The 15,000-nt window shown below is 46.5% G+C and overlaps 1 protein-coding gene and 2 long non-coding RNA genes across 9 annotated transcripts in view; 1 reads left to right on the top strand and 2 right to left on the bottom strand.

Moving 5' to 3' along the window:
- Positions 1 to 5,236: 5,236 nt before the first annotated feature.
- LOC118284002 lies at positions 5,237 to 8,070 on the bottom strand. The gene is made up of 3 exons (XR_004784741.2): positions 6,359 to 8,070; positions 6,104 to 6,206; positions 5,237 to 5,370 (listed from the first exon to the last, which is right to left on the bottom strand). It is a non-coding gene; the product is annotated as an uncharacterized LOC118284002 (long non-coding RNA).
- Positions 5,339 to 15,000, top strand: part of LOC118283992 — a 26,702-nt gene continuing 17,040 nt past the window's right edge. For 4 of the 7 annotated variants that reach the window (XR_004784738.2, XR_004784737.2, XR_004784736.2 and 1 more), the window contains exons 1-6: positions 5,339 to 5,483; positions 9,331 to 11,930; positions 12,482 to 12,590; positions 13,954 to 14,231; positions 14,328 to 14,605; positions 14,706 to 14,940. Coding sequence is in view for 4 of the 7 variants with exons in the window: in XM_035606507.2 (XP_035462400.2) it covers positions 9,498 to 11,930; positions 12,482 to 12,590; positions 13,954 to 14,231; positions 14,328 to 14,605; positions 14,706 to 14,940 (3,333 nt within the window). In the remaining 3 variants the exon portion in view is untranslated. The remainder of the gene's footprint in view (positions 5,484 to 9,330; positions 11,931 to 12,481; positions 12,591 to 13,953; positions 14,232 to 14,327; positions 14,606 to 14,705; positions 14,941 to 15,000) is intronic. The other 3 variants (XM_035606509.2, XM_035606510.2, XM_035606511.2) reach the window with 3 other exon arrangements.
- On the bottom strand, positions 11,398 to 13,958 carry LOC118284003. The gene is made up of 3 exons (XR_004784742.2): positions 13,824 to 13,958; positions 12,796 to 12,878; positions 11,398 to 12,579 (listed from the first exon to the last, which is right to left on the bottom strand). It is a non-coding gene; the product is annotated as an uncharacterized LOC118284003 (long non-coding RNA).

Here is a 15,000-nt window from a genome sequence, read left to right as displayed (position 1 = left end):
TTCTACCAGAGGTTCTACTGTTCTACCAGAGGTTCCACTATTCTACCAGAGGTTCTACTATTGTACCAGAGGCTCTAGTGTTCTACCAGAGGTTCTACCAGATGTTCTCATGTTCTACCAGAGGTTCCACTATTCTACCAGAGGTTCTACTATTGTACCAGAGGCTCTAGTGTTCTACCAGAGGTTCTACCAGATGTTCTCATGTTCTACCAGAGGTTCCACTATTCTACCAGAGGTTCTACTATTGTACCAGAGGCTCTAGTGTTCTACCAGAGGTTCTACCAGATGTTCTCATGTTCTACCAGAGGTTCCACTATTCTACCAGAGGTTCTACTATTGTACCAGAGGCTCCAGTGTTCTACCAGAGGTTCTACCAGATGTTCTCATGTTCTACCAGAGGTTCCACTATTCTACCAGAGGTTCTACTATTGTACCAGAGGCTCTAGTGTTCTACCAGAGGTTCTACCAGATGTTCTCATGTTCTACCAGAGGTTCCACTATTCTACCAGAGGTTCTACTATTGTACCAGAGGCTCTAGTGTTCTACCAGAGGTTCTACCAGATGTTCTCATGTTCTACCAGAGGTTCCACTATTCTACCAGAGGTTCTACTATTGTACCAGAGGCTCTAGTGTTCTACCAGAGGTTCTACCAGATGTTCTCATGTTCTACCAGAGGTTCCACTATTCTACCAGAGGTTCTACTATTGTACCAGAGGCTCTAGTGTTCTACCAGAGGTTCTACCAGATGTTCTCATGTTCTACCAGAGGTTCCACTATTCTACCAGAGGTTCTACTATTGTACCAGAGGCTCTAGTGTTCTACCAGAGGTTCTACCAGATGTTCTCATGTTCTACCAGAGGTTCCACTATTCTACCAGAGGTTCTACTATTGTACCAGAGGCTCTAGTGTTCTACCAGAGGTTCTGCCAGATGTTCTCATGTTCTACCAGAGGTTCCACTATTCTACCAGAGGTTCTACTATTGTACCAGAGGCTCCAGTGTTCTACCAGAGGTTCTACCAGATGTTCTCATGTTCTACCAGAGGTTCCACTATTCTACCAGAGGTTCTACTATTGTACCAGAGGCTCTAGTGTTCTACCAGAGGTTCTACCAGATGTTCTCATGTTCTACCAGAGGTTCCACTATTCTACCAGAGGTTCTACTATTGTACCAGAGGCTCTAGTGTTCTACCAGAGGTTCTACCAGATGTTCTCATGTTCTACCAGAGGTTCCACTATTCTACCAGAGGTTCTACTATTGTACCAGAGGCTCCAGTGTTCTACCAGAGGTTCTACCAGATGTTCTCATGTTCTACCAGAGGTTCCACTATTCTACCAGAGGTTCTACTATTGTACCAGAGGCTCCAGTGTTCTACCAGAGGTTCTACCAGATGTTCTCATGTTCTACCAGAGGTTCTACTATTCCTGATGAGGAACCTGACGATGCCTCTGCTGCTGTGGAACCCTCGACTTCACAGTTCTTCAGTTTATTTGTTTTTTAATAATTTTATATTTCTTCATTTTTCATCATCCACATTTTTTTACTAGAAAATATTTCCAGCTAATTATTCCGGAGCTTTCGACCACGTCTGTGTGTGTGTGTGTGTGTGTTTTCTCGGTTTGGTCTGACGTTTCCATACGTAGCCGTTACGTCACATGAACGATGCGGAAGTCGGAGTCACCGTGGAGAAGGTAAACTAATGTGAAGAAATCTCCTGGAATAGAAAAAGAAGCGAAGAAGAAGAAGAGGAAGAGAAGTGAAGCTGCACTTTCACTACCGGCATGTGACGTTACTCTTCTCCGGTACCGTTACCGCCCCTCTGCTCCTCTGCCGCCGCTGACCGGACCGGACCGGACCGGGCCGACCGACCGGACCGACCGACCGACCGACCGACCGGACCGGGAGCTGAGTCCCTGTCGGTGCCGCTCCTCGGTGAACTGGGTCAAGTCCTGCCTCTTCCCGTCCTCTCTGCGAGGTAAGTGAACGCTCCGCCGAACTCCGATGAAAAAGAGCGGGTTTTAACGTTTCTGTTGATTTGAGCTAAACTGCACAAAAACTCGAATGTGACCGAAGGTTGTTCCTGGTTCGTCAGCGTCTCCTCGTCCGTTCGGCGGGAACGTTCCCGCAGTAAGGTGCGGTTTGTCCCAGTGGGACACGTCCTCCTCCTTCAGCCCTCCGCTGCTCCCGCTGCTCTCACGGTGACGGTCCTCCCGCGGAGCAGCGGTCAACAGCGGCGCGACTCGCGGGGAAGAGTCGACGTCTCCGCGGGGCTGCTGCCGCTCGGCGGATCTGTACACGCGCCGAACCGTGGAGTGTCTCCTCATGGTTCATGAACAGATGAGAAAAAACGTGGCGCGATTTTTTCTGTGGACAGAAACACTGACAAGACTTAAAGCGACAGATTTGTGAAGGGAGTTAGGGCGCTGAGGCGGTTGGCGAGAAGAAGAGCGGAGCTGGAAGAAGATGAAGCACAAACGGTGTTTTCGCTGAAACGTTCGTGAGAGAGGTTTGTTTTATGGGTCAAATAATCATTTGAAACATAAACGTAATTAATTCAATTCATTCAGATTGAATGAGATGTGATCGTGGCTCAGGGGTCGTGGAGGTCAAATCTGTGCAGCTGGTTTCAGAAGACAGAAATCAATAAACGTTGATCATATTTGTTTCTTTTGTTCTGTGATGACAGAATATATTTATTGTCGGATGTGGTCGGATTCCCGCTGCAAGAGTTTATGTTTTTATTTAATATTATTGATTAGTTGATTGACATGACATCATGATCGCCCCCTGGTGTCTGGCTGCAGAACAGGTCATAAGCCCCGCCCACACTGGTCGTCTTTATATTCAGTCTATGATCATCTGTATATACAGTCAGTGATCGTCTTTATATACAGTCAGTGATCGTCTTTATATACAGTCAGTGATCGTCTTTATATACAGTCAGTGATCTTCTTTATATACAGTCAGTGATTGTCTGTATATACAATCCGTGATCGACTTTATATACAGTCAGTGATCATCTTTATATACAGTCAGTGATCGTCTTTATATACAGTCGGTGATCGTCTTCATATACAGTCGCTGATTGTCTTTATATACAGTCGCTGATCGTCTTTATATACAGTCAGTGATCGTCTTCATATACAGTCAGTGATCCTCTTTATATACAGTCGCTGATCGTCTTTATATACAGTCGCTGATCGTCTTCATATACAGTCAGTGATGGTCTTTATATACAGTCTCTGATCGTCTTCATATACAGTCAGTGATCGTCATTACATACAATCCGTGATCGACTTTATATACAGTCAGTGATCGACTTTATATACAGTCAGTGATCGTCTTTATATACAGTCAGTGATCTTCTTTATATACAGTCGGTGATCGTCTTCATATACAGTCGCTGATCGTCTTTATATACAGTCGCTGATCGTCTTTATATACAGTCAGTGATCGTCTTCATATACAGTCAGTGATCGTCTTTATATACAGTCGCTGATCGTCTTTATATACAGTCTCTGATCGTCTTCATATACAGTCAGTGATCGTCTTTATATACAGTCGCTGATCGTCTTTATATATAGTCTCTGTTCATCTTCATATACAGTCAGTGATCGTCTTTATATACAGTCTCTGATCGTCTTCATATACAGTCACTGATCGTCTTTATATACAGTCTCTGATCATCTTTATATACAGTCTCTGATCATCTTTATATACAGTCGGTGATCGTCTTCATATACAGTCTGTGATCGTCTTTATATACAGTCACAAATCGTCTTTATATACAGTCACAAGTCGTCTTTATATACAGTCAGTGATCTTCTTTATATACAGTCGGTGATCGTCTTTATATACAGTCACAAGTCGTCTTTATATACAGTCAGTGATCTTCTTTATATACAGTCGGTGATCGTCTTTATATACAGTCGGTGATCGTCTTTATATACAGTCAGTGATCGTCTTCATATACAGTCGGTGATCGTCTTTATATACAGTCAGTGATCGTCTTTATAAACAGTCGTGATCGTCTTTATATACAGTCACTGATCGTCTTTATATACAGTCGGTGATCGTCTTTATAAACAGTCGTGATCGTCTTTATATACAGTCAGTGATCGTCTTTATATACAGTCGGTGATCGTCTTTATATACAGTCGGTGATCGTCTTTATATACAGTCACTGATCGTCTTTATATACAGTCGGTGATCGTCTTTATATACAGTCGGTGATCGTCTTTATATACAGTCAGTGATCGTCTTCATATACAGTCGCTGATCGTCTTTATATACAGTCAGTGATCGTCTTTATATACAGTCGCTGATCATCTTTATATACAGTCGCTGATCGTCTTTATATACAGTCAGTGATCGTCTTTATATACAGTCGTGATCGTCTTTATATACAGTCAGTGATCGTCTTTATATACAGTCAGTGATCGTCTTTATATACAGTCGGTGATCGTCTTTATATACAGTCGGTGATCGTCTTTATATACAGTCAGTGATCGTCTTTATATACAGTCAGTGATCGTCTTTATATACAGTCGCTGATCGTCTTTATATACAGTCAGTGATCGTCTTTATATACAGTCGCTGATCGTCTTTATATACAGTCAGTGATCGTCTTTATATACAGTCGCTGATCATCTTTATATACAGTCGCTGATCATCTTTATATACAGTCAGTGATCGTCGTCACGTTGTTGTGTTCAGACGACTGCTTGGCTCTGAGACGGTAAGACCACACTTTCTTTTAATATTTAATCATTTTAGTTATAAATGTCATCTCACGTCATAATATAATGTATTTATTCATCATTTATTAATTATTTTCTGTCGGTTAATGATGACTGACAGGCTGACAGATAAAGTTCTTTCTGGTCCTTTGAGTTCACCTGGTGTGATGAGGTGCCCTGTGACATCACTGCTGGGGGCGGGGTCTGTATCTCTGATGTAAGTCTGCATATTGTCCTTTTGAAGCAGCTCAATTGTCCGAGCAGGTCAGAAGGACAGCAGGTCAGCAGGTCACCTGACTAAGTGACAACCCCCCCCCCCCCTCGGTCCCCGGCCCCTCCCTAAGCTGGGGGCTGCCCTGCCATCTGTCAGAGCTGCTCGTCATCTGAAGGCGCTCAGGTCTGCAGGCAGCGGATGACGGGATTGGCTGGCAGAGTGCCTGGAAGAAGGGGGCGTGGACATCAGCTGATTGATTGAGATCGGAAGTGGAGGAGGAGGAAGAGGAGGAAGAGGCGGAGCCTGAGGAGCAGAGGCTGAGTCAGGTGGTAAATCCACGATGAGCCGACAGCTGCAGACAACAAGTGTTCATCAGAGAGAGAGAAAAGAGGACGAGTGAGGAGAGAACGAGGTTAACCTGCAGCAGAGAGAGAGAGAGAGAGAGAGAGAGAGACGGGACAGACGAGGGAGAGAGGAAAAGGAGGTTACCACGGCAACTCGGGGGACGTTGCTGCAGCGGCGAGGACACAGGTAAGGTTACAGCTCTGTGTGTGTGTGTGTGTGTGTGTGTTTGTGTGTGTGACACGGTGTGTGTGTGTGTGTGTGACACGGTGTGTGTTTGTGTTTGTGTGAGACAGTGTGTTTGTGTGTGTGTGTGTGTGTGTGTGTGCGTCTGCGTGTGTCGGTGGATTGAGCAGTGCATGCTGGGAGGGGGGAGGAGGGTGGGGAGGAGTGAGTGTCGGGGGAATCCTATTAGCAGAGTCCAGGAAAAGTAGGGCTAACTGCTGATCTGTGTGTGTGTGTGTGTGTGTGTGTGTGTGTGTCGCCGCATAGCGACGCTGCTTCAGGAATGGTTCGTCTTCATGAGGTCATGTGACGTAAACAAAGGACAGAGTTCACGTCAGATAAGATTTGCTCTTCGCTCTTTGACCTCAGTCAGAAACACGACCAGAACAATATTCTCAGATGATCCGAACTGTTGCAGGTTAATTATCTGTTGATCTACAGACTCTGAGGTGTGGACATGCTGATTAACAGCAGGTAACTGAACGCCCCACAGCATTGTCATATACTAAACAGAGCTCTGCATTTATTTTCTGACATAATAATCGTAATCATTCTCAGTGTGCATTGTTACACACTCTACTCACCATATATCAGATGTATATTTATGTATCATGCCAAAACGTTCCTCCCTCCCGGGATCATGAGACACGTCTAATTTATAAAACTCCTGTGCTGCATAAACAAAACCTGTGGAAAACAGAAAGACAGAAATCAAAATGAATCCCAGACTAGAACTGTTTCAGTATTAAACCAGTTCACTGGTTGTTGTTGTACTTTCGGCCACTTGGGAGCAGAACAGTTCATAAACACAACATATGAAACTGATGGAAACATCTAACCCAGGTGTTGTTGTTGTTTCTGCGTCCGACAGCGACACGTCGTAGAGATGTGATGATCAAACTCTCTGTGTTTGGTCTCCTCCACCTGCACAGCTGGAAACTCTGAGACTGAACTAGACAGAAAGCAACGTCAGTCAGTCGAGCTCAGACCAACAACAACACAGAAGTACAACATCATAAAGTACAGACATCACCGCAGGTCTTGCAGGTCACTGCCATTCACCGTAGATCACCGCAGGTCACCGAAGGTCACTGTAAGTCACCGCAGGTCACTGCAGGTCACCGTAGATCACTGCGGGTCACCGCATGTCACCGTATATCACTGTAAGTCACCGCAAGTCGCCTGTTAGTCACCGCAGGTCACTGTAAGTCAACGTAGATCACCGCAGGTCACCGCAGGTCACTGTTAGTCACCGCAGGTCACTGTTAGTCACCGCAGGTCACTGTAAGTCACTGCAGGTCACCGTAGATCACCGCAGGTCACTGTAAGTCACTGCAGGTCACTGTAGATCACCGCAGGTCACCGCAGGTCACTGTAAGTCACTGCAGGTCACCGTAGATCACCGCGGGTCACTGTAAGTCACCGCAGGTCACTGCAGGTCACTGTAGATCACCGCAGGTCACTGTAAGTCACTGCAGGTCACCGTAGATCACTGTAAGTCACTGCAGGTCACCGTAGATCACCGCAGGTCACTGTAAGTCACCGCAGGTCACTGCAGGTCACCGTAGATCACCACAGGTCACTGTAGGTCACGGTAGCTCTGTCCTCTGATCTCCAGTCTTCAAACTGCATGTCCATGAAGAGTTGAGTGTTTCTCTCAGTTCCTGTCAGACGTGGAGAAGCAGCTTGACTTCAAATTTACTGCAGCTGGACTAAGAGACATCTTCAGTCTCAACAGCAGTGACGTAAACCTTTGTTCCTCTGATGGGCCAGAGCCCAAAGTTATGCAGAGTCGGTCGAAACACAAAACCACTGGATTCAGCTCCCTCAAAAAAGAAAAGCCCCTAAATTTAATTTAATTAAATTCATGCGATTTGTATTTGCACAAAGAACAGAAACATCAGAGAAACTTTTTGTTTTTGGCGTTCGGCTGTGACTGGAACAGGCTGATGTTCATTTCAGCAACTGACATCATCTGCTAATACTAATGCTAACAGTCACAGACACGGCCTCTGTCAGTACAGGACTTGATCCAAAACTGAAAAACTTTTCATAAAACCTGAGGAATCAGAATAAAGCGTTTGTTTGATGCTTAACTGAAACTTCACCTGAACAACATCTGTGTGTTGGACCAGCGCCGGAGTCACCACACGGTTTTAAATCTGGACCAGTGGAGGACGAAGGAGTCCAGTTCCAGTTCTGATGACTCTCGTTTCCCTCGAGACGATGGAAAAAACTGCAGCAGATGCTGGTTTGTTGTAAATGGATTGAAATACAAACCAGAGGTTTTCTTCCAGCAGCTGGTGGTGTTGAGTTTCTGACGGCCGGGCAGCGTCGTTTCAGTGTTTGACGGCCAGACTGACTGTGTCGGCATCAACATTAATATTACCTGTCATCGTGAGCTGCAGCCAAAAAACACGACCAGTGTCGTTACAGGCTGATTGTCTGAACAAACAATGATCGAAAGAAATATAAGTAGATGAGGACACGAGAGCTGAAGGAACATAGGTGAACTATTGTGTATGTTCAAGTTGGTGAAATTAAATTAATATTTTTTATATAAATATAAAAGAGAAACAATGAACAGCCACTTAATCTGTTTGTTTACCAGTCAAACGTTGTTCACTCATGTGAGCACACAGAGAGTTCTGGTGCTTTATGTAATAGATCATGTGAATGTGAATTAATTACACTCGTTACGACCTCAAGGATTCTAAGATCCGGTCAGAATCTCGTTCCTCCACCATGTGACTTCACACTGTCCTCGTGATCTGAACCTCCGGCAAAGAGCAGAGAAATTAATTCATGTTACTGATTCACACTGAAGGAAAACAGTTGCAGATTGACTGTAAAATCTGGAATATGAAAACAGCCACAGTCAAAATCAGATGCCTCTCGGCTCTCAATCAAAAAGCAAAAGATGAAACATAAAATGTTAACTTGAGACAAACAATTTGACAGTGAGGAGATTTTTTTTTTTTCTTTATCAAAAACTGAGGATATAAGTTTCGGCTCTGGTTTCCTCACCTGAGCACTCGAGCCGCTTCCCTGATCTATTAATAGACGAATCAAATGCACACGTGTCACCCGGCGCTTGCTGGCCCACATGTTCCTGCCGACTCGTTGGACCGTGGCCAAGGACACGAATGGACTTTACCACAGAATTTAGTCTTATCAGGGAAGGAAACAAGTGATCTGAAAGGCTGACGACCAGAACTGTCAATCTTTTTTCACTTTTTTCTCAAGCTTATTTACAGAGGGGTTACAAAGAAAGAACCCAGTAATGGTCTGGGTCAGGTGTTCCACCGAGATCCTCCAGAACAGGTTCCGAGCTGTTTGTCATTTTTTGTTCGTCAGTGGCTATTAACTTTCCAGTTAGGGCAATTGAGTCTGGGCGGGACCTTGATACCACGGCCCCATCCCCCGAGAACCACTGCTCAGACCCGGGGAAGAGAACATAGGTCTTTGGTGTCTGATATCTGGAAGCATGGTCATAGAATCACAGCCATGGCAGTTTATTTCATGTGAATCGCGCTGCATCAAATCACACAACATGAATGATTATGGGTTTGGTTGAAAGTGTGTATGTGTGAGAAAGAGCAGCCTTTAGGAATTTAGAAATGTGAGGTGCCTGGACTCGGGTAGGAAGACTAATTTCTTCTATCTGCCTTTTTTCTTCTAAATCTTCTACTTCTGTTTAATGGTCATGTCAGACTCTGCTGTCCTGAGTGCTGGGGGATTTCTTATGAATGACTTTAAAGAACGAAAGACATGATATTAACTTTATCTCTGTCTCTGCTTTGTGCTGCAGGTTGAAGAGATGATGAGATGGAGGATAGACCTGATACTCTGACCCACATCAAAGACTATTGATGAGCACTTTCATGGGTACCAGAAGGTTGCGGGACCCTTTTTGCAAATAGCAAAGCCCCACGGAAAAGGAAGGAGCAGGACTTTTGGGTGACTTGAGTTGTTAAGATGTCTCAGGCAGGTAAAGTCCTTCATCTGTACGTTGAGGTGAGGTCTGTTCCTGAGGAGGAAGGAAAGGTGCTGGAAAGAGGTGATAACGGGACCAGTCACCTGTTGCTTTCAAGCCCAGACGTCCTCCCTCATTCCCAGAGGAGCTCCACTCACTCCACTCCCAATCGCAGCCCAGATCTTTCCCCAATCACTCGGCATCACACTGGATGTGGGAGCCACAGCTTACCCCCTTCAAAGTCCTCATCCAGGCACTCAGTCAGCTTCCAACTCCAAAACCCTGATGCAACAGGATCTCCCACCCAGTTCCATCGGCAGGATGTGTTGTATGACAGTTTTTCTCAGTTACTCCAGGTCATTTCACCTGGAACAACTGGTCCTGGCCTGCCTGGCTCCCTGGGAAACACCTGCTCTTCGGACATGGATCCCTACAGGGGAAGGGTGTTAACCTCGCCATCTTCTACTTCCTCGGAGAGGCTTACTGTACCAACCACACCCACCAACAACCGCAGGTCCTATGAGGTCCCAGGCATGGGGGATGAGGGGGGGAAGACGTCTGTAGTGACCTTTGGCTACATAGAGAAGTCTAACATTAACAGCATGGGCAGCCAGCGTACTTCTGTGTGCCAAAGTGAGTTGGACATCCCTTTTAATATAAAGGAGGGTCAGCCGCTACACGCCCACCTCCGGAAGAGGCTGAGTGACCCAGTGTGGTACAATGGTAAGCCAGGACAGGGTGACCCTTACACTAATCACCCCTACTCATCTCAGAGTCAGTCCCCACGGGGCTCGCCTTACCTTCAGAGGGCAACTCTGGATGCAGTAGCCAGAGATGCCAACTACAGGGCCTTGGGGGAGTTTGGGTCCCCAGAACTCAGACGACGATTTGCGAGTCATGGCCCAGAGAATTGCAGCCCCACTCTACCACGGCACTATCAGTCCCCTCGCTGTCGATCTTTGGGGGGGTCACCGGTTCTACCTCGCAGAACCCGCACCCTGCCAGCCAAAGCCCAGCTCTTGGAGCTGGACAGGGGAATCTGCCGCAGTTCAGTGAATGGACTACCCAGAAGTCCTGCCTCTGACCACCTGTGTGCCCACAGTGGATACTCGTCCCACTCAGTGACTCCAACCTCAACACTATGCTCACATGTCCTGCCTCAGAGCCAGCAGAGGCCATGGACAGGTGATGACAGCCCCAGGTTGTCCAGCAAATTCCACCCACCTTTACCTGCGGGGAGACCCACAGACATCCAGCATGAGATCCCAACTTGCATAAACTCCACCGGCAACAAGCCCAGAACTGGCTACCAAACAAATCGGAGCTCCCACCACAGTGTTGATATTAGCTATGATGCTACAGACGGAATAGAGTACAGTGCTAACAATATCTCAAACTTCCACAGCAAGAGTCACTACAAACCGTTACGCTGCAGTAGCAGAACCAGTGATGCAGGCAGCCCGACCAGTGTCAGGAGAAGTGTCTCCCCATCCTTAAATACTGAAGTGGCTTGTGAGTTAGCTGTGGAGGCTACCAAACTCTCCGCTATGTTTGCCGGCAGACGGAATTACTCTCCAACTCCTTCTCCAGCTGAATCGGTGAGGTCAGAGAGTCCCAAGATGGGAAGGTCATTCCTAGGAGAATCCCAATCATACGCGTCTCTTAAAGAGCGAAAATCCCCTGAGCATCTGCAGTTGGAAAACCAGAACCGCAGATGGAAAACCGACAAACCAATGCTTCAATCCAGAGAAGGATGTGTATCACCCCTCCTGTCCCAGACAGGCCTCCCTTCCCTAGCATCTCCAGCTTTACCGGCTAGGTTGCACCGAGGTTTTGCTTCTCAGTCACCAGTTTTAGACCCACGGCAGCAACGGAGTTCATCACTCGGTAAAGAAATGTCAACCCTGCATCGCTACCGGCCACCACAGTACACCGGAGACTGTAAACCACCTGGCATGGAGCAAAGTCAGTATGATAATCTTTTTGATAAAACTGGGGCTAGCCCTGAACTCCACTGGAGACTTCTCTCCAACCAAAACACAGAAGCATTGCCCTTGAGTTGGACCTCCGGGGACCAGGAGTGGAGGGAGACTGGACCATTCCAGGACCGGGACAAACTCTATGATGAAGACTGTAGAGAGGCAACCTGTATAATTTACACTCAAAGCAAAGGGGAGACTCACAGGAAGGACAGAGAAGACGAAGGAGTTAAGACGTCAGTGCAGGGGAACCAGAGGTCAGTTGTAGGCGTATCTATGGATCAGAGAGAGGAGGTTCAGGATCACAGCGGGGCCACTGGGTCGTCCTCTCAGAGCTCCAGCGGTGTGACGGGCAGCATGGGAGAAAGTTCCCAGCTGGACAGAAATGACGGTCTCTTCCCTGAAACGTCCAGCCAGTCCAGCCACGATACGACCGACACTGGCTCTGGGATACAGGTCGGCCGGACACGAGGATGATGATGATGAGGGCTCGGTTGTATGTAGACACAGCCAGACCCTGTGTGTGTGTGAGAGGATGTAATTGTGTAGATTATCTGTGGCGTGAGGTCGTCTGTCTGCAGAGATGAACAATAAAATCTCCTTTCATGACCTACTGTCCAGTTGACCTTGATAACAATAACTATATAACAAAAAATTACAGTCAGTTAGTTTCTGTTTCACCAGTCCCAGTTCATCTCAGATGAGTTTCTACTGTTGTGCTGCTCAGTAACACATAAACAGCTGCAGGGCCCAGAGTCTTAGCTTTGGGCAGAAGACTCTTTCTTTCTGAGATCTAACAACTGTTTTCAACAAGTCAGAGCTTGTTAGTACATCACAAAAACACAGTGTCACGAGTATCTTACTACACAAAGCAGCGGAAATAGTGTTTTCATGTGATAAAATATCAAAATGCATGAAGAAATTCTCTCCGCTTCCCCCGGCTTTAATTTCTGTTCCTTCAGAAGTAGAAACGAATGTTGTCACAGTGTTTTTCTTTCCTCCTGCAGTCGGACAGTGGCTCAGCATCGACTCCGTCTGCGCGGTCGCAGAGAATCGCCCGAGCCAAGTGGGAGTTCCTGTTTGGAGGCGGGAGGGAGGAGCATCACTGCAGCAAAGGTGAGGGACACGTGTTTGTTTTATTGGTCACAAAAGGTTTTTTTTAAATGATTGGTTAAGTAAAGCATTGTGTATTTCACCATGGATCAATGCTCCAACTGTTTTTAAACTGGATGTTTAATCACACTATTAACAATGTAAATGTAGATATTGCTATGATCTGGAATTGATTTATTATTTTTTCAGTAGATTCCTTTAAATGTACCTGTCAGATAGTTTTCACACGCAGCAGGTGGAGTCCAGGTCTCACAGCTGACTCTGGTTTAGATGATTTTAATCCCATTAGACCTTGTACCGAAAAATGAAATGAAGAAAATTCATCAGAGTTTTTATTCCCAGACACATTCCCCTCACATTGAGAGTGTAGTGTTAATATCAGTTGATGGAGTAGTGGTGGTGATATGGACAGACGGCAGCAGTAGTATAATCACTTTGAAATTGCTTTCAGCAATGAAAAACACTATATAAGTGAAATTTATTATTATCATTATTATTATATTCTCATTAATATTAACAACAGTATGCAGTAGTTTTGCCTTTCAGCAGGTTCCTGGATCGTTTCTTCTCTCGGAGAAGTAAACAAGCAGCTTCACAAGCTCCCAGTCCTCCTCAAAGCCAATTAGCCAAAGCTTAGCATCAGCTAGAACACACAAGTATTACTACACACCAATACTCACTTCCTGTTCTTTATTTAGCCTGCGTTACTTCTTCAATGACCTGGAGTCACTGGTGTCTGCAGACATTAAATCTGAGGCCTCCTCATTCACAGCTGAAAGTATCGAGGAGCCATCGCAGACATCTTGAGTGTTTTTTAAAATATTAAACTAACGGTAATCAACATTTTGTTAATTTTTTTTCTCAATACTTTGACTGGTAGAATTTGCAACCATATAAAACCTTTTTCTTTACTATATTTATGTTGTTCAAAATTATCTCAGACAAGTTTCATGTCTTTCAAACTTCTCATGAGCCAGAAACTATCTATTTTTTTGGGGTGTTTACGCTTTTCCACCTGTTTCTCCTCTGTTTATATTCGGCCATGACCTGTAACATGACCTGTAACGCCACCTTCTGAACACAATGTGCATCCACGTTTATTCGCTCCAATTCCGTTGAGGGAACATGCTGAATTCCAATTCCTTAAATCTAACTTGCTTTGTTATTATTATTTTGCAACATTTAAAAGTTCCATTAAAATTCAATTGACCATAATATAGAAACATTGATACTTACTTTGACTCATCAGTTGACGTAACAGTAAACACAACAGGTTCCATGATAGAACCGTGTGGTACACCTCCGGCTAGGACTTAAGACTTGTTGTATTCGTTGCAGTAAACATTAATGTTCTTCCTTCGTCCAGCAGACGTTTCATCCCCGACGCCCCCGGCCAGCGGCTCGCCAAGCCCCACCCCTCCCTCGTCCCTACATCTGAAGCCAGCCACTCAGAGAAGGGGGCGGGACAGAGAGGGTCGGAGGTCGTCACATCACAAAGTGCGGCAGATTGAGGTGGAGCTAGTGACCCCCGACCCCCGAGGCACCAACCCCAGGACAGGAATCATCCGCCGAACCATCAAATACTCTGAGACGGACCTGGACGCCATTCCGCTGCGCTGCTACAGGGAGACCGACCTGGACGAGGTGATCCGATTTGATTTGGTTTGATCCAGTTTGATCTGGTTTCTTCTCACCCGGTAACATCTAAATGTTCATTCATGATTCATATTGATCGTGTAGGTGATGCGGGCGGAGGCCGAAGTAGCAGAGGAGGCGGACTCGGCCTTTGGGAGTAACCGCAGCGTCCTGGGAAACTCCAGCTTCGGCCCCGGTGACGCCTCCCCGAAACCCCGGACAGGTGGAGGGAGGGACGGGGAGGAAGAGGAGGAAGAGGAAGAGGAGGAAGAGGAGGAGGAGGAGGGAGTGGTGAGCTGGGCCAGTGTTCGGATGCTGGGAGACAAACAGAGACAAAGAGCTGCCAGAGAGGAGGACGAGGTTTTCAGTCTGCTGCTGAAGGGGTGAGACACACACACACACACACACATCTAAATGTAGATGGACACGCCCACTTTAAAGCCCCTCCTCCACCCTCACAACTTCATGTGTTTCCTCTTTCAGGCCACTGGAGGTGTCCGACAACCAAGGCGGCCTCAAGTCTCCGATCTCCGTCGGCAGCCCCCGCCGACCCTCCGACGGTAACCTGGACTCCTTCAGCCACCATTTTGAGAACATCATGGAGTCTCACCGGGCCAAGGGCACCTCGTACAGCAGCCTGGACAGCGTCGACCTGCTGACCTCCGGATCCACGTCCGTGTTCACCTTCGACCTGCCGACCCTCACCCCCGAGATCCAGGTAGGAGACGATCGGCAGACGAGTCTCAGGGACGAGTCGTGTCAGGACCTCAGGAGGTAA

This window comes from Scophthalmus maximus, chromosome 10 (assembly GCF_022379125.1).
Source record: "Scophthalmus maximus strain ysfricsl-2021 chromosome 10, ASM2237912v1, whole genome shotgun sequence".
Classification (NCBI taxonomy): domain Eukaryota; kingdom Metazoa; phylum Chordata; class Actinopteri; order Pleuronectiformes; family Scophthalmidae; genus Scophthalmus; species Scophthalmus maximus.
Note: the sequence above shows the minus strand (reverse complement) of the source record. Positions and strands in the feature narration are given on the sequence as shown.